This window comes from Lepidothrix coronata, unplaced genomic scaffold (assembly GCF_001604755.1).
Source record: "Lepidothrix coronata isolate B3197 unplaced genomic scaffold, Lepidothrix_coronata-1.0 Scaffold34, whole genome shotgun sequence".
In the NCBI taxonomy this organism is placed as follows: domain Eukaryota; kingdom Metazoa; phylum Chordata; class Aves; order Passeriformes; family Pipridae; genus Lepidothrix; species Lepidothrix coronata.
The window spans coordinates 1,874,873-1,892,190 of NW_016690214.1; the positions used below are offsets into that span (position 1 = coordinate 1,874,873).

The 17,318-nt window shown below is 46.7% G+C and overlaps 1 protein-coding gene across 5 annotated transcripts in view; it reads left to right on the plus strand.

The window, feature by feature from the left end:
- Positions 1–16,099, plus strand: part of ABCA5 (ATP binding cassette subfamily A member 5) — a 35,753-nt gene extending 19,654 nt beyond the window's left edge. For all 5 annotated transcript variants that reach the window (XM_017812073.1, XM_017812076.1, XM_017812077.1 and 2 more), the window contains 21 exons: positions 306–507; positions 743–912; positions 1,781–1,914; positions 2,867–3,004; positions 3,655–3,768; positions 4,018–4,188; positions 5,043–5,156; positions 5,404–5,541; positions 6,307–6,381; positions 6,886–6,977; positions 7,463–7,589; positions 7,687–7,804; positions 7,910–8,001; positions 8,148–8,323; positions 8,854–8,929; positions 9,011–9,105; positions 10,025–10,144; positions 10,355–10,504; positions 11,419–11,498; positions 11,744–11,799; positions 12,636–16,099. In XM_017812073.1, the coding sequence (XP_017667562.1) occupies positions 306–507; positions 743–912; positions 1,781–1,914; positions 2,867–3,004; positions 3,655–3,768; positions 4,018–4,188; positions 5,043–5,156; positions 5,404–5,541; positions 6,307–6,381; positions 6,886–6,977; positions 7,463–7,589; positions 7,687–7,804; positions 7,910–8,001; positions 8,148–8,323; positions 8,854–8,929; positions 9,011–9,105; positions 10,025–10,144; positions 10,355–10,504; positions 11,419–11,498; positions 11,744–11,799; positions 12,636–12,743 (2,546 nt within the window). In that variant the 3' untranslated portion in view covers positions 12,744–16,099. The remainder of the gene's footprint in view (positions 1–305; positions 508–742; positions 913–1,780; positions 1,915–2,866; positions 3,005–3,654; positions 3,769–4,017; positions 4,189–5,042; positions 5,157–5,403; positions 5,542–6,306; positions 6,382–6,885; positions 6,978–7,462; positions 7,590–7,686; positions 7,805–7,909; positions 8,002–8,147; positions 8,324–8,853; positions 8,930–9,010; positions 9,106–10,024; positions 10,145–10,354; positions 10,505–11,418; positions 11,499–11,743; positions 11,800–12,635) is intronic.
- The last annotated feature ends 1,219 nt before the right edge of the window (positions 16,100–17,318 follow it).

The following is a 17,318-nucleotide window of genomic DNA, read 5'->3' on the forward strand; positions in this document are numbered from 1 at the left end:
GCTGGTTCTGAATAATACAGGTGCATACACAGGCCAGTGGTATGAAATTGGGGCAAGTCTGCACCTTTTGAGTGGCAAAAATTTGTCATCTGCCTTAAGTATGTGCCATGTGTGTGATGGGGGTGGATCAGTGTCAGTGACCTTGGGATTAAGTTGAGAAATTGGGCTGGGATGGGGTGGGATGGGATAGGATGAGATGAATTCTTCAGTAGGAAGGGCCACCTGGCTCCTCCACCTCTCCCATTTCAACCCTATAGCTCTGTCAGAGCATTGACTCTGCAGAGTTCTCCTCTCCCCTTTTTCAGATTACAGCGTGTTCCATTCCCAGCAAGTGCAGGAGGAGGTGGATAACAAATCCTTGGATGACATGGAGCAGAGCCTGCTGATGCTGTCAGAGACAAAGGCTCCAGCCATGAGCAACACAGCCCTGTGGAAGAAGCAGGTTTCCACCATAGCCAAAGTGCATTTCCTTACCCTGAAGAGGGAAAATAAATGTGTGAGAGTTATGTAAGTATTGAGATACAGAAGTCTTAAAACCTGTTTGAATGACACCAGAGAAAGGGCAGGATTTGATTAATTTTTTTCACATACTTACTGTGTTTTAAATGTAAATATGAAGCTGTCATTTCTGTTGAATACATTCTCTTTTGGGGGGTGAGGGAGATGTTTTAATAACATGCACATAAACTTGGCTGGCTTTTGCTGGATTTTAATGAACCCCAACCTTTTTATTTCTTTTCAGGTTGTTGCTTTTTCTGATATTTCTTGTCGTTCAGATTTTATTGTTTTTCATACACCACATCATCAAAAATTCTGTAGCTGCTATCAAACTTTCCCCAGATTTGTACTTGCTGAAGCCTGGAGAGAACTATCACAAGTACAGGAGTCGGCTCCTGCTGCAGAACTCCACAGGTAGGGGAGCAGCTCCTGTCTCCACCTCTCTCTTCAGTGTAGCTACTTTTGGGATTGGGGACAAAATTTTCCTGGAAGTTAACCCAGATGAACAGTTTCCAAATAACCAGAGATGATAAAGAGTGAATATCATTTGTGCCATAGGGTTTAGTTCACAGATCTTCCTCCTCCTGCCATGTCCAGTAACCTTTTTCTTGCTGTGTCAGAGGATGATCCATATGAGGGAACTGGCCAGAGAGGTTTAGATAATCAGCATTAAAATCCTGCTATAAAACACTTTAAAAAAATTTGCTTTTTGTTTCAACTTCAGATGTTTTAAAAGTGCACAGCAGTAATCCAGGCAATGGAAAGGAGCATTTGTTCCAGCTTTGGGGAATTTGTACTTAATACAATTTACTTTTTCTGCCTTTTTTTTTTTTGTTTGTTTTTGCTAATTCACTGTTCAACTCAAACCTTGAATATCCTGATAATGCTTGTTGGCAGCTCTGCTCCCTCACTGCTGCACTTGAGTTGCACAAACTAATTGGAGAACATAACAAAAAAATTTTTCCTGAGTTCTTTGGAGGCTGTTGAGTGGGAAACCAAAATAAAATAATCTGTGTTGTTCAGAACAGCAGAGGACTCTCTGGTGGGCATGAGTGAAAGGAAACAGTGATCTTTCATGGGGTTATATCAGTGAGAAAATGCATCAATAATTTTGTGTAAAATACTACAAGCTGGTGATAAGGAGGGATTTCAAAGTCGTGGAGATGTGGCACTCAGGGACATGGTTTAGTGGTGGGCTTGGCAGTGCTGGATTAATGATTGGACTTGATGTTTAAGCTCTTTTCCAACTTTAGTGATTCTGTGTTTTCTCTGTTCTCCCCAGAATCGGATATCAATGACATTGTCCACTCCCTTGGGAGCATGAACATACTCCTGGAGATGTTCAATGACAGTGATTATGTCTCAGCTGCACCTCACAGTGCAGCTTTAAACGTGTTTGCCCTTCAGTCCAGGCAGGTGAGATGGACAGACTGGCTGGGTTGTGCCCCAAAGAGCCCCCAGGCAGCTGCTGGGGGCTGGTTTGTGATACTCTTACCTGAAAAGCAGCTATTGAGTCAGAGAATCAAGTAATATTACATGGTATTCCTTATACAAAAGGCCTGAAATGAGGACTTGTATTAACAGAATGGAAATATTAGCAAAATGAATGTTCTTCCATAATTATAATTACAGTAGGCCAATCAAACTTCCGTCCTCCTTTCTTCCCCAAAATGACACAAAAAGCCAAGAGAAATGTTTTATTTCACAAGGGACCTGACACAGGAATTCTTTCATCTTTTTTTTTTTTTCCTTTTCCTTGTACTGACTGAATTACACAATCTGACAGAAGTACAATTCTGTGGTGCTCTCATGTGTAAAGAAAAACGAGTTTCATGGATTGTACATGTTCTTTTCCGTATGGTCACTGAGGGGCTGTCGGGAAGATGTGAGCTTTGGGGTTGTATTTAATCCCCAGCAGAGGAACTGCTTTGCAGTCTGCCAGCTCTGGCTCTTGTTCCCATTTTTGCTCATTGACACTGCTCCCATCAGTGTGCCAGTGCAGCCCCTCAGCTCCTGTAAATTTTTGCCTGTCTGGTTTTTAAATCCATTAGCGAGAACATCCGAGTGTGGGTCCTTGTGTGTTTTGTTTTTTCAGGCTGTAATTGCCTGGAGTGTCATTTGTCATAGTGTCACTGTTCCATAAAACATGCTGGGAATTTATTCCAAATAATTTGTTCTCTTTGTGAACATGACTGTTTTCCTGAATTAGGTTATGTGTTACAACCACTCTGAGCAGCCCAGAGCTTCCTGCGAAGCAGACTCAATTATGCAAAGATTTTTCCCAATGCTCAGGTTTAATTAAGGAGAGCCCTCTCAGGGAATTGCCCTTCGTGCAGAAGAATTAATACAGCACGTACTTTTCTTCTAGAATTACGTTTTCGCTGTCATATTCAACAGCACCATGGTGCATTCCCTGCCAGTTCTGATGAATATTGTCAGCAACCTCCTGCTGCGCAGTTTAAATGTGACTGAGAGCATCCAGATCTGGAGCAACCCCTTCATTCAGGTGAGCAGCACCCCAAAAATCACCCTGAAACATGGGGCGGGCGGCAAAGCATCCCTGGAGTGAGAGAGGGAGTGTAGAAACACCCCACAAACCAAGGGAAAAGCTAGTTGGGATTGTTTGAGAGCTTAAGAGGACATGAAAGGTGCCGGGGTTTTGCTCTGCAGGATGTGGAAGTGGAGGAGAAAAGGGCTTGGAAAGAGGATGTGGTGTTGGGAATTAAAGGTTGTACAGGGCTTGGAGTAACCTGGTTTAGTGGAAGGTGTCCCTGCCCATGGCAGGGGCTGGAACTAAGTGATCTCTTAAGAGTCTTTCCAGCCCAAACCATTCCATGATCCCATGAAGTTGTTGTGGTTTGTTAGAGGTGACCTGCAGGTGTGGGTCTGCTGCTTCCTGTGCCAAGCTGGGGTGGCCTTTGGGAGAGGAGATGACCTGCAGCAGGAGATAAATGCTGTAGAAGTTCATTAGCTATTATTTATTCCTCATATAAATACTCCCAAATTTTCCATAGGTATTTCTCTTCCTGCTGCAGCTCAGGTGATGTTGCCATAGACAGAATTTATATTTCAGCATTTACAGTCACGTTCCAACGCTTAAGGTGGTGTCTTGGTCCTGCACATTCTGGCACTGAAGAAATCTGGTTTATATTCCAGAATCTTCCAGACACAATTTTCAGGATGGAGATCTATTTCGAAGCCGTGTTGCTGGGGATCATCATCACCGGAATGCCGCCCTATTTTGCCATGGACAACGCGGAAAACCATAAGGTGACTCCCAGGTGTTGAACCAGAGACACACAAGAAGTTAAAAATCTTGGAATCTGGGGGGGAAAACTTGAAGAGGGTTTAAAAATAGTGCTTGAGAGGCAGCATGGATGGGATGGCTGTTTGCTGCCTGGGGTGGAGCAGGTTTGGGAAAAGCTAAAATTGGCGGTAACCAGGTAACACGGGGCCAGATTAACATGGCACTGATTTTAATTACTGTGCAATTAACACTGTTTTCTTCTCCCATGTCAGATCAAGGCCTACACACAGCTGAAGATTGCAGGGCTCTATCCCTCTGCTTACTGGACGGGCCAAGCCGTCGTCGACCTCCCGCTGTTCTTCTCCATCCTCGTCCTGATGATCGGGAGCCTCTTCGCCTTCCACTACGGGGTTTATTTCTATGTGGGCAAGTTCCTGGCTGTGGTGAGTGTGGTGGGGAAGGGAGAGCCTGGTTACTTTGTTTTCTACGAGTGTTTATTTTTCTTGGGTGGTTCAGCCGAATTTTTCCAATGGATTTACGGGGAAAACGCCCAATTAAAGCCGCCGGCGCTGAGGCTGCACCAAAGGCAAACACTTTTTGTGGGGAAAATTGTTCAGATCGTGGAGTTTCATTCAGAGCTGGAGTAATAAAGCTTTAAAATACCAGCGTTTTCCAAGGAAGCGCTCCTTCCTTTTTTTCCCTTTTTTCCCAGCCTGCTTTGTGCTCTTTGCTGTGACTGATAATTGCTCTGTTTGCATCAACGCGCTGCTAATGACAAGGTCGCAGTGACTTTGAGCACAGCCCATCTCTGCAGTGAGCTGCAGCATGTGATTCAACTGAAGACACCACAAGACTTCGTGTCTTTGGTATTCAGAGCGGGCTTCCCTGTGAGATTGGCTGTAATTGAGAGGAATCAGCTTTTCCTTGCTGCTTTCCCAGAAGCTCCGAGATAATCAGGTTTGGGATGTGCTGCAGGGCTGGTTCTCTCCCTTTGTTTTAATTTCTACACAAATGCCAAGGTAGAATTCTTACTATTTGCCAAAATCTTGAGGCCGGCATTTATGGGATCCTGTGTTATAAAAAAAATGGGGAAGAGTTTAAAGGAGGGAGGTTCCTGCCTCTCCTCACACTCTTACATTTGTGTCTCTAATAATATACGTACCAAGGCAGCAAAATAAATCAAATTAAGTGACAAAGATGAATTCAGAGTTATGTATCACACCAAAGTCGTTCCAGCTGATACTTAAACAAGAAATTCTTGCTTCACATTCCTGAGAAACCTTCCCTGTGTTTGCAGATTTTTTGCCTGATTGGTTACGTCCCCTCAGTTGTGCTCTTCACTTACGTGGTCTCCTTCACCTTTAGAAAAGTCCAGAACACGAAAGAATTTTGGTCATTTATATTTTCAGTGGTGAGTAACTTGACCTTGAGTTGGGATAACAGGGAAGATTGGTGAGCTCCACAGCAGCTTCCCAGTTAATTTATTTAACTGTCTGCCCTTAATGCACAGGAAATGTGAAACATTTACCAGCATCTCTGTCTTCCTGTCACATCCTAAATGATAAAAGCTTTAAAAAATATGCCTCAAATTAGTTAACTTATGCTTAGAGAGTCTGAACTGGATGAAAATGGACTTTTTTTCCTTTTCTTTTGTACAGACAGCCTTGCTCTGCACAGTTGTCACTGAAGTGGCCTTTTTTCTGGACTATTACGTGGTAACCACCATCCTGCATTATGTCTTCTCCATCTTCATTCCTATTTATCCCCTTATTGGCTGTCTGATTTGTTTTATAAAGGTAAGGGGGCACAGGGGATCCTTTTCAGAGCACTTGTAGCTGGCTGGGATTGGGTGGGTATCTTTTAATGTGTCATCTGTAGCCATTTAGCATGTGAAGAATAGCAATTGCTGGGGGAAAAACCCCACCTTTTTCCTGTTAAGCAAAGTGTTTCAGTTTTAAAATGAGGAAAGCAGCAAGTTTTCTATTAAATTTTTTTCCAGTACCCAAAGGGAACCTACAAGAAAGATGGAGAGGGACTTTTTACAAGAGTGTGTAGTGACAGGATGTGGGGGCATGTTTTTAAATTGAAAGAGAATAGATTTAGATTAGATATTAGGAAGAAATTGCTCCCTGGGAGGATGGGGAGGCCCTGGCACAGGTTGCCCAAAGAAGCTGTGGCTGCTCCATCCCTGGAAGTGTCCAAGGCCAGGTTGGACACGGCTTGAAGCAACCTGGGCTGGTGGAAGATGTCCCTGCCCATGGCAGGGGGTGGGAATGAGATGATCTTTAGGGCACCTTCCAACCCAGCCACTCCATGATTCCGTGATATCCAAAGGAAAACCATGTGTTTCTCAGTGAGCAAACCCCATGATGGGATTTGGGAGTTGGTGGCTTGAAACCAGGAGCAGGCCCCGGGATTTGGATGGAGTTTTATTGGTGTCAGACTCGTGCAATCAGAGCAGAGCTCTGAAAGTGCTTGAGCACCATAACTTAAATAGCTGCTGGAGATTAGATACACAGCCTCTGGTAGGTGGTTATGTGTGTTTTTTCCTGAATTTTCAGGTCTCCTGGAAAGGCAAACGGAAGAGTGGGGGATACTACGACCCGTGGGACCGGCTGCTGGTGGCAGTTCTGGCTGTGAGCATGGCAATTCCATTATCTGCCTTATTTGCCCTAGGGAATTGCTGGCTCCTGCTGGGAGCCCCTTCTGTTCACATCTCTGTTAATAAAGATTTGATCTAGTGCTCAGCACTGCTGAGCCTGCAGCTCCTGCAGCCTGTTGCAGCACGAGCAGAGTCAGTAAAGCTCAACATCTGCTGCCTCAGTGGCCTGAGTAACACTGCCAGCATTAATTCTGATTATTATGGGAGTCTGTGCTCATGGAGCAAGTACTCCAGAGCAGGGGCAATCCCTTCTCTCTCCAAACCCCCCAAATAATTGCCCTTAAATCTGAGCAGACTTTGATTATGCATCCTCAGACGCGTTTAGTGATGTATTTAACATTCTTGGAAACACCAGCACTTGTGTGGTGGTGCAGAGCTGGAGCTTCTCGTCCCTCATCACACTGGTGGGGTCACCTTTGGGGTCAGCAGCCCTGGAGGGCTGGCAGTGCTCCCAGTAACCAGTGTTTGTCTGCTTCAGCCCTATTTGCAGTGTGTCGTGTGGCTCTTCCTGCTGAGGTGCTTCGAGCTGAAGAACGGAGGGAGGACGGTCAGAGAGGATCCCTTTTTCAGGTGTGTCTCTTAAACAGCCTTTTTTATTATTTTAAAGCAATAGTGCAAAGAAACTGCTTTTAAAGGTGCTGCTGGTGGTGAAACAGGAGTGTGCAGTGAAAGGAATACAATAACTTTCATTATATTCCATCCCAGGTGTCTGAAAAATTCGTTTTCCTCACTTCAGTTGTGTGAAATTCAGGCACAGAAGGGCAGAAATAGGGGTTTTTTTCTTTTTAAGTTATTTCAGTGCAAAATCAGGAATTTTGTAAGCGTGTTCCCTATATAAAACAGAGGGACTAACCCTTTCCCACTGCATGACTAGAGATGCCATAACCCAACAAATAGCTCAGCACAAAGGTGACACGGTGACAGTCCCTGACAGCTCCTCCTGCTCTCAGATGAGCTGCAGGAATCTGTCCCTCCTGGGCTTGGCAAACACAAATGGCTTTCAGCATCAAAGCCCTGAGCCAACCTCAGCTCAGTGTTGTGTTCTTCCCCTTCAGAAAATGCTTTACAAAAGCCAGAGCCTGGAAGTTCCCAGATGTGCCACATGAGGAGAACGAGGATGAAGATGTGAGGGCAGAGAGACTGAGAGTCAAAGAGATCCTGAGCAGCCCCAAAAGTGAGGAGGTAAAGTCCTGCACACCTCTGGGCACTGCCCAAACCCCACATTTGGAGGTTTCCCAGAGCTGCTGGGATCTGCAGCCACTTCCCTCTCCCCTACTAGATGCCAGCAATCCTGGTCAGCAGCTTGCACAAGGAGTTTGATGAAAGGAAGGAATTTCTTCTGGGGAGAAAAATAAAGAAAGTGGCAACAAAACATGTTTCTCTCTGCGTAAAAAAAGGTTGGAGTTCAGTGACTTGCTGTTGAGCTGTTCTATGTACAAAAACAACCCTTGGATCCGTTTATCTGACCTCGTGGGCAATGGTTTGTGTCATCCTTTCTTTAGGAGAAATACTGGGTTTGTTGGGACCCAATGGAGCTGGGAAAAGCACGTTAATTAATATGCTCGTCGGGGAGATTGAACCCACCAGTGGGCAAGTATGTTACATGCTACAAGTTGTATAAAAAATTAACTTTTATTTAGATTTTATTAATATTATTGTTATTTCGAGCATTCCTGAGTGCAATGTGCAGTTTGGAAATCTGTAATGTTCTGGAGCGAGGTCTGTGCGTTTTCCTCGCAGGTTCTGATGGGAGATTATTCTTTGGGGCTGAGCAGTGAAGATGACTCCGTGAAATTTGTGGGGTACTGTCCTCAGACAAACCCTCTCTGGCCAGATATTACACTGCAGGAGCACTTTGAAATTTATGGTGCTATCAAAGGAATGAGTCAGTCTGATGTTAAGGAAGTCGTCAAACGGTGAGTAGTTCATTTTAGAAATCCTTGAGGTTTAGCTGGATTTTTCTTAGGTTTTTTTCAGGTTTATTGCTGGAGGGGTTTTGGCCCTTTTATGGTGTTTTTTTCTTCACCCCAAGTGCAATTTCTTTTTTTTTTTCATTTAAGTTGAATTGGATCTTTCCAGCAAACTCAGCAAGTGTGAATATTTAGGTGAGGAGATACAGGTTCAGTCACAGAGAATTCAATTGGCATTTCTAATTTTTATATCTATTTTATTAAAGTTAGGAAATGCTAACAAATGACCTTTGGAGAAGCTGCAAGGGCAGGGAGTGCCAGGCTTGGAGCTGTTTCTGGGTTGTCCTCCTCCAGGACATGGGGAAGGTGGCTTTTGTACGGAAGCGCCCACCTCCCATTCTGCTTCTTGCTCTGCTTTTTTTTTGTACTTTCTATACAAATATTTGTAACTGAGCTTTTCAAACGGGGCTGTTTGCACACTGGGATGAGGGGGAAGCTGAACCATCACCCTTTCTCTGGTCCTTCCCCTTCCGCAGCATCGCGAGCGCCCTGGATTTGAAGGATCACCTCCAGAAGACAACGAAGAAGTTGGGTGTGGGGCTGAAACGCAAGGTATGGGGGCTGTTTGGGTGCCTGTGCTCGGGGTCAGCAGCACCACCCTGTCCTCACCCTGCCCCTTTGCCTCCCTGCCAGCTCTGCTTTGCCCTCAGTATGCTGGGAAACCCCCGGGTCACACTGCTGGATGAGCCGTCCACCGGGATGGATCCCAAAGCCAAGCAGCACATGTGGTGAGTGCCCCCAGGGCCAGGCTGGCCACAGGGTGCTTCCTCCTTGGGAATGTGCCTGAATTTGTGTGCCTTATCCATGTTAACACTAGGGAGAGCCATAGACAGGGAGTCACAGAATGGTTTGGGTGGGAAGGGACCTTAAAGCTCGGCCAGTTCCACCCCCTGCCTTGGGCAGGGACACCTCCCGCTATCCCAGGTTGCTCCAAGCCCCATCCAACCTGGCCTTGGACACTTCCAGGGATGGGGCAGCCACAGCTTCTCTGGGCAACCTGTGTCAGGGCCTCCCCATCCTCCCAGGGAAGAATCTCTTCTAGTATCTGCTCTAACCTGCCCTCTGGCAGTTTAAAAACATTCCCCTTTGTCCTGGCACTCCAGGCCCTTGTCCAAAGTCCCTCTCTAGCTCTCCTGGATCCCCTTTAGGCACTGGGAGGTGCTTTAAGGTCTCCCTGGAGCCTTCTTTTCTCCAGGTGAACACCCCCAGCTCTCCCAGCCTGTCTTCCTACCAGTGGTATTCAGCCCTCAGAGCATCTCCATGGCCTCCCCTGACTTGCTCCAGAAGCTCCACATCCTCCTGTGTTGGGAGCCCCAGAGCTGGACACAGTGATCTGAGTGGGGTCTCACAAGAGGGGGAGAATCCACCCAACCTCAGTGCCAGGTGCACTGTGTCTGTGTCCTCCTCCAGAACAGCTTGGGGATTAAAAGCTTGAAAGCTGAAAGAAATCCTTAAAATAATACAAGGAGTACAGATTTGAGTCATCTTTGGAAAATTCAGGTTTTAATTGTTGCTGTGGGAGTAGTGTCAGTCCATAGATAGAGGGTTTGTGTTGGACCATCACAGCCTTCTTTTCCTGCTAACCCAGGAATTACTGTTACCTGCTGAGTGTTTTGTTCAAGGATGTTTTTTGGCTGTGTTTTGTAGGAGGGCAATTCGAGCAGCCTTCAAAAACAAGGAGAGAGCAGCAATCCTGACCACCCACTACATGGAGGAGGCAGATGCTGTGTGTGACCGTGTGGCCATCCTGGTGTCTGGGCAGCTCAGGTACCACCAGAGCCTCCCCTGGGGCAGGGGGGACAGGACAGCTGTCAGCCAAAATATATTCCTTTGAAAATACAGATAGACAATTTTTTTTGTACCTTAAATCCGGAACAAAATTAATCTTAAACTGCCAGAAGGGTCTGTTTGAAGTTCAGCTGCTCCTTGAGTGTGGTCTGACGTGTACAACTGGTATTTTCTCTCTGCAACTGCCAGATGTATAGGTACTGTCCAACACCTGAAGAGTAAGTTTGGCAGAGGATACTTCTTGGAGATGAAACTAAAAGAAACAGCAGATGTGCAGCAGGTGGAGTATCTGCAGAGCCAGATTTTGCACATCTTCCCCAACGCCAACCGCCAGGAAAGGTGAAGTTTGACAAACACGCAGCAAATGATGTTAATAAAAGCCTCTGATTTCTCAGCAGCAACTTGGCACCGGGTAGGGAATGTAAATATTTACACACAGCGAAAAAGAGGAAGGGTTTTGGGAGCCAGCAGAGCCCAGGCTGCCAGGGCAGGGCCGGGAGCCCGCGCAGATGTTCGGCACGGGGGAAGCAAAACTCCATTTCTGCATAGCTGTTGCCTGACAACTTCCTCCTTGGTCAGGGCCTCTGGGAACTGGGGAAAAGCAGAGTCACTGGCCCTTACCTAGAAAAGCCTGAGTGTTCTCTGGGGCATCTCAGAGTTTGAGGGTGGGCTGGTTGGTTTTCCACCAGCAGCTTTCTTTGAACTTTTGCCGTATGAACCCAAGGGTGACTGCTGACAAGTCTGTCCAAAAAGTGCACTGCAGGCATCATATAAGGAGTGTTCCTCAAATGTGGGGGATCTGGAAGGGGGAAGGTTCCCTTTTCAGCAGCAGATGTGTGGGGCAGAGCAGCTCCCTGTCCTGGAATCTGAGTTGTGGGAACTGCTGCATGGTGCAAAGTCCCAGGAGATGCTGTGACCTCTAAGCTCATTTCAAAGGAAAAACCCTCAGAACTTTGAGACTTCCAGGCAGCGAACCTTCCATGAGTAAGCAGAATAGGAATGGTTGAAAAGTTGAAGAGCATGTAAGTCATAGAACAGTCTCTGGGGATCTCAGCTGGTACACTTGGACCTGCATCTCTGAGGTGAAAAACCAGCTGGAGCTGCATCATTCCTCCTGTCTTTATGATCATGATGAGTCAAAATGCCCAAAGGAACACTCAGAGAATGGGTTTAAATCCATTCAGTTGGATATTAATATTTTTACTTGGAATGATTTTGCTTGAAGCTAAATTAGTTTTGTCTCTTTGTTCCAGTTTTGCTTCTATTTTGGCCTATAAAATTCCTAAAGAAGATGTACAGTCGCTTTCACATTCTTTTTCCAAGCTGGAAGAAGGTAATTAAGCACTTGCCATAGTTCACATACAGAAATCCTTTTGTCTCCTATAAGTGACACTTTTGCCATGCAGTGTTGCTGCTCCATTTCTGTTCCACATTTATTTAATTTACTTTTCTTTTATCATTGTTGTCCCCAACTCTGTTTCTTGTGAAATCATGAGTAAGCACTTGTACCAGCTTAAAATCCAGTTGTGTGAGATAGTGAAGTACCCCTAAATCTGCTCTTACTAATTCTTTCCACAGTAAAACACACCTTTAACATCGAGGATTACAGCTTCTCTCAGGCAACACTGGAACAGGTATGTTAAATGATATTTTGTGGAAGTAAACCCTGCCAGGTGAAGGTGTCAGACAGAGGGAAGGGTTGACTGGATGTTGGGAAGAAGTTCTTCCCTATGAGGATAGTGGGACACTGGCACAGGTTGCCCAGAGAAGCTGTGGCTGCCCCATCCCTGGAAGTGTCCAAGGCCACGTTGGACAGGGCTTGGAGCAACCTGGGCTAGTGGAAGGTGTCCCTGCCCATGGCAGGGGGTGGAATGGGATGAGCTTTAAGGTCCCTTCCCACCCAAACCATTCCATGATTCTGTGGTGAAGGGCCCTGTGCAGGCAGCTCATCCCCCATGCCTGGCTTTCAAGGCACTGGGGCCACTTTGCTGATGCCTGTGTGGGTATTTTTGGGAAACTGAGTTCCCCTTTTTCCAAAGTGAATAGGAATTGCCAGTTCCCCCTCTCCTCTTTATTCCCATTTTCTCCTTTAAAAATAAGATGCCAGCTGCAGTGACTGGAGGAAAATAAATTTGTGGCATTAATGGGAAAGCTGCTCTGATTTATTCCGAGGTCGAGCGTCGCTGTTCATGGCTGAAAGGAGGGTGAAGCTGAGGCTTGTTATTGCTTATTCTTGATTAATTATTGCTGATGATAAATGTCCTTCAGAATGTTCAACTTCCTTTTCACTGTGCTTCTAAAGAAACAAGGTGGGAGGGTACAAGCAAGGAGAAACCCCCCAAAATACTGAAAACTTGGAGATGAAGCGATGCTTTCAATGCTCCTGAGGTTTTTAGCATGAGTTGTATTTGTGACTGAGAATGTTCCTATGAGGAGCACGGGGCATCCATGTCCTCTCCATGTGTTCCAGGTGTTTGTGGAGCTTGCTAAAGAGCAGGAGGAGGAGGACAGCAGCTTTGGCACCCTGAACAGCACGTTGTGGTGGGAGAGGACACAGGAGGACCGAGTCATCTTCTGAGCTCCTCGTGTCCAGATCTGCTCAGAAGCTGCTGTTGGTGCCAGCAGTGGTCCTCTACACAAACGCTGGGGCACGTGCCTGGAAAACACTGGAGCTGGGAAAGACAGGGAGAACTGTGTTTGGAAGCCCTGAGCGTGTCCCACCATCCTGGCCTTAGGAATAACGCCACAGTCGCGGTGTGAGCGTCCCCAGCTGACCTGGAATTCCTCCTCCCCTCGCTGTTCCCTGGTCTGTGTTGGCCAAGAGGACACTGGTCATCTCCTGGTGTTGGTGGCTGGTGCAGGAGCTCCCACCTGCCTTCCCTCAGCCCTCCCATGCCTGGTGGGTGCCAGAGGTTGGGCTGTCTTAATGGAGACCCTGCATCTGAGCAAAGCCAGGTGCCACTGGAGCATCCTTCCCTGTGGGGCTGGTTCACAGGGTCCTGCTGTGCCCTGTGCCCTCAGCTGGGCACTGCTGCCTGTCCCACGAGATGCCCTGCAGACACAGCCCTGCAAGGTCCTGCTCCTCCACCAGCTCATCCATCCCTGCTTATGCTTTGAAGATGCACCTGCTTAGAAGAGAGGGGGGGAAACCACTCCAGACTAACTGCATCACTGCAGAGAGGGTCCTGAATTCCCAAAAAACCCACTCCAGAGTAACTGCATCACTGCAGAGAGGGTCCTGAATTCCCAAAAAACCCACTCCAGAGTAACTGCATCACTGCAGAGAGGGTCCTGAATTCCCAAAAAAACCACTCCAGAGTAGTTGCATCACTGCAGAGAGAGTCCTGAATTCCCAAAAAACCCACTCCAGAGTAGTTGCATCACTGCAGAGAGGGTCCTGAATTCCACCGCGAGCTGGGCTTGGCGTCCGACCAACGTGAAAATGTTCATTTTACAGGCATAACATGGCACTTGTTGGCACTTCCATTCGTTTCTCCTGCAGGTTGGCAGCTGTGGCTGAGCCCTGCTGCCGTTGTGGGTGGCACTGGTGTTTGTCCTGCATGCGCTGGGGGTGGCAGGGGGTGCACAGAGGGGATCTGTTCCTTCCCCCGCCTGGGGAAAGTACAAAGACATAACTGTGTAAGTCACGGGATTTGCAGAGATGTGAGTATTCCTTGTGTTCATTAAAAACAGCCTGATTCTTTCCTTGGGTGTAACAACATGTGTCCTGCCAGCTGCTCTCAGACACAGTCCTTTGGAGATGTTTTCCTTCTCCTTGCCAGTGGATTCGTAAGTACACGTACCAGTGTTTCCTAATCCCTCTCTGTCGGGGTAGCAGTCAGTAACACAGGGACACTTGCTTCTTCCTGACCTGGCAATTTGTCACTGACCTTTGTGAAAACCAAGCTCAAATGATCCCAATTCACAGCCTCACCCGCAGGAATGGTGCCTTTTGGTTTGCACAGAAGCACTGAGAGGAGTAGGATAGGTGATCCTTCAGCCTAAGAGATGACAGATGTATGCTGAAAATATTTTTTTGTTTTTTCTACACGAAGATATCATCTTTTTTTTTTTTTTTTTAGTTTTATAAGGTGAAATTAAAGGTTGCTCCCATTTTGTTGTGCTCTGCAATGAACAGGTACAGAGATGTGTTTATATTGAGATGTTGGCTTCATAAGTCATATCATTTATGTCTGTTCACAGTAAAGTTAGAAAAGATCTTTTGTTTTTCTTGTGAAAACTCAAAAAACTGGGTTAAGGTGGAGTTGTCCCAGCTGTTTGTAATTATCAGGCAATAATGTGTGTAACGTGTCTGATAATGGTTTATCATTGTGTTGAGCCAAAACCTGTTTTGATTAGTTTCTTAGTCCACTGTTAGGGAGATGTGAGCTCTTTATGTACCTCTTCTTTTGTGCCTGTGCATTGCATATGAATGTGCAGCTTTGGTTTTGTGGTTAAAAACCAGCCCAAGCACTGCTGAAAGCTTGGACATGCCATTTCTTCCCCAGGCAACCACAGCCTGTGGTTCTGCCTGTTTTGGTGAGCCCTGGAAGTGAAACAGAGGTAAAGGGTGGCATTAAAGCACCAGCCTCTGAACTGCAGCTCCAGTGGAACCTTCTAGGGGTGAATCTTCCCTGTCAGAGAAGAAAATGCCCCAAATTCGGGTGTTTTGTTTATTTAGCCCCCGGCCCCCCAGCCTGAGCATTTTCCTTTATTTGGAGCAAAGGTGGGACCCAGGATTTTGTCTGGTGGTACTTTCCCACGTAGGTAGGTACAAGTTCAGTGTGTCTTTTCCAAGTCCCACATTTCTTACTTTGTAAGTGGTGTGTCAGCCAAGTGTCACATCAGTCCATCAGTGCACAGCACGTTCTTGTCACGTGAACTTATGGAAGCCCAGTGTGACCTGTGAGCCTTGGTGTCTTCTTTTCGTTTTATCCTTTAACTTAGAGTTAGTAGCCTGTAAAATAGTTCTGTACTGCCTGGGTGACAACATCCTGTTTCAGATAGTTCCATAGTATCTAACTTTTCAAATGGATCATATGAAAACTTGGGTTAGCAGCCAGATGAGCTCGGTTTGGTGCTGTTGTTTATCCTGGAGGAACCCAGGGGATGGTGGCACTGTGTTTGTGCAGCTACGTGGACAAAGATTTTTGGCTCATTTAAGTGACTGTGCGTTTGGGTGGGATCTTTTTGGCATGGTGACATCGTGTGTCAGTGGGGGGTAAGATGCCACCTCCAAACATCACTGTCTTCCTAGTGTGTTGTGTCAGAAGTGTTTCAAAGCCTCACACAATGGCTGTAATTGCCAGGACAGGGGGGAAACCCATGCAAAATTAAACCAGAGAATCCCCTGGAAACACAAGAGCTTTGCTGCTGTGCTTTTGAGTCCCTTTGTTCAGCTGTTATCAGTGACATGCCAAGTCCCGGGTGTACAACACACACAGCGTGTGCTGTAGGAGATAAACTGGAGCCAAGGCAGCTGGATTTGGGGCAAATCCACCCCGTTTGGGTCACCATTCCCAGGTGTGATGGTTTTAGTTATCTTGCAGGGTTGTTGTGAGATAGTAGCTGATGCATCCAAAGCTTGGGAAACATGTTTACTTTGTGGTGTTGTTACAAGGTTGTATTTTTCTATGGAGAATTTAATGTGTCTTGATTTCTATTTACACTCCCGAGAAAAGTCCTTATTTAAAAATATCTCTGTATAGTGAGTGAAGTCTATTGCATAGCCAACATCCAGAACTTTGGTAGCAGAAGCAGAAGGTGTTGGGCCTAAAGGTGCCACGTTTCTGATGCTCCTCCTGGTGTTGAACCACGTGCAGTTCATTTTATACACTTGCCTTTCTTTTACCACTTGGCTGTACTTGTAAAGGTGAGGATTTTCCTTTCCCTGCAGAAAGTAATAGCGAAATAAAGATGGGTTGGATTGTTAAACGCTCGGCTTTCTGTCATGTGTGTGTTTTGCCAGAAACAAAGGGGTTGTCTTCAAAAGCTTTGGCTGTTCTTGGGCTTCAGGTGAGTGGGCTCAGGCAGAGCGTGGGGGGCCCCAAAGCTTGGCTTGGCTGGGAGGGCAGACTGTGTATTCTTAGCTGAATTTGGGGAATTTTTCAGGATTGCAACACTTGGGATTCGACCTCCCACGGTTGTCTCCCGTTTTGCAGCCGAATTGATTCAGCCCAACTTGGGGCTGGAAGTGCCCCCCCGGCAGCTGTGCGCTCCTGGCACGGCACGTCCTGCATCTGCAGGGATGAATCACCTCCAGCCACTGGAAAATTAACCCCTCTGAATAAAAAATAGTTCATTTTTCTGGTTGGAGCTGTGCCCCGGGCGAGCTCGCTGGGTGGGTGGGTGGCTGGGTGGGTGCTGGCTCTGGGGTGAGGGCCAGGGAAACAAGGATGTTTGGCTGAAGGTGGGACATGGAAATGTGGTCTGCAGGGATGGAGGACACTGTCTGCTCCTTGGATGTCCTCTGGGACTGCTGGCTCCCCAGAGTGACCCTGCTGAGGAGGAGGAAGAGGAGGAGGAGGTCACCTCCAGCCCTGTGGGTCAGTGAAGGGTGTAGCAAACTGAAAGAGGTTTGTGCTCTCCAGACCCATCACTGGAGAGGAAAATAACCCCAAAGAAATCTAATCTCATTTTGGTGACAGTTCCCAGAATTTCGTACTTGTTTGTCTTTCATAGTGTGTAGGGGCAGTGTGCCATGTATTTTTTTTAAAAAAAAGCTGTAAAATTAATTCATTCCCTTATAATGCTGCCTTTAAGAGACCTTCAGAAAGTCCCTGATTTAACATGCAGAATTTCTCTTTGATAAGGGTTTCCCGGAGCTCTCGCTGTTCCTTTTTCCTGCAATGCACTGCTTGGTGTGTCCCTCTGGAAGGGTCTGGCTCCATTCCCAGCCCTTCCACTCCTCCTGGCAGATATAAAGGATGGTCCCAAGTCCCCTTCTCAGAAATCCTGTGGAGCATCTGCTTGGGGATTTAATTAATGGTATTTTGTGTGTTCTCCTGCTGCTTTTCAGTGAAGCCCTGAGGGTTTGCCTTGGACTGGGGTCCAGCAGCAGAGCCATTCCCAGTGCCCAGGGTGGGAAACCCCAAGAAACACTTTGGAGCAGGTGTTATTTTTATGTTGAAAAGCCTTTTCTGTAGCTGATGTG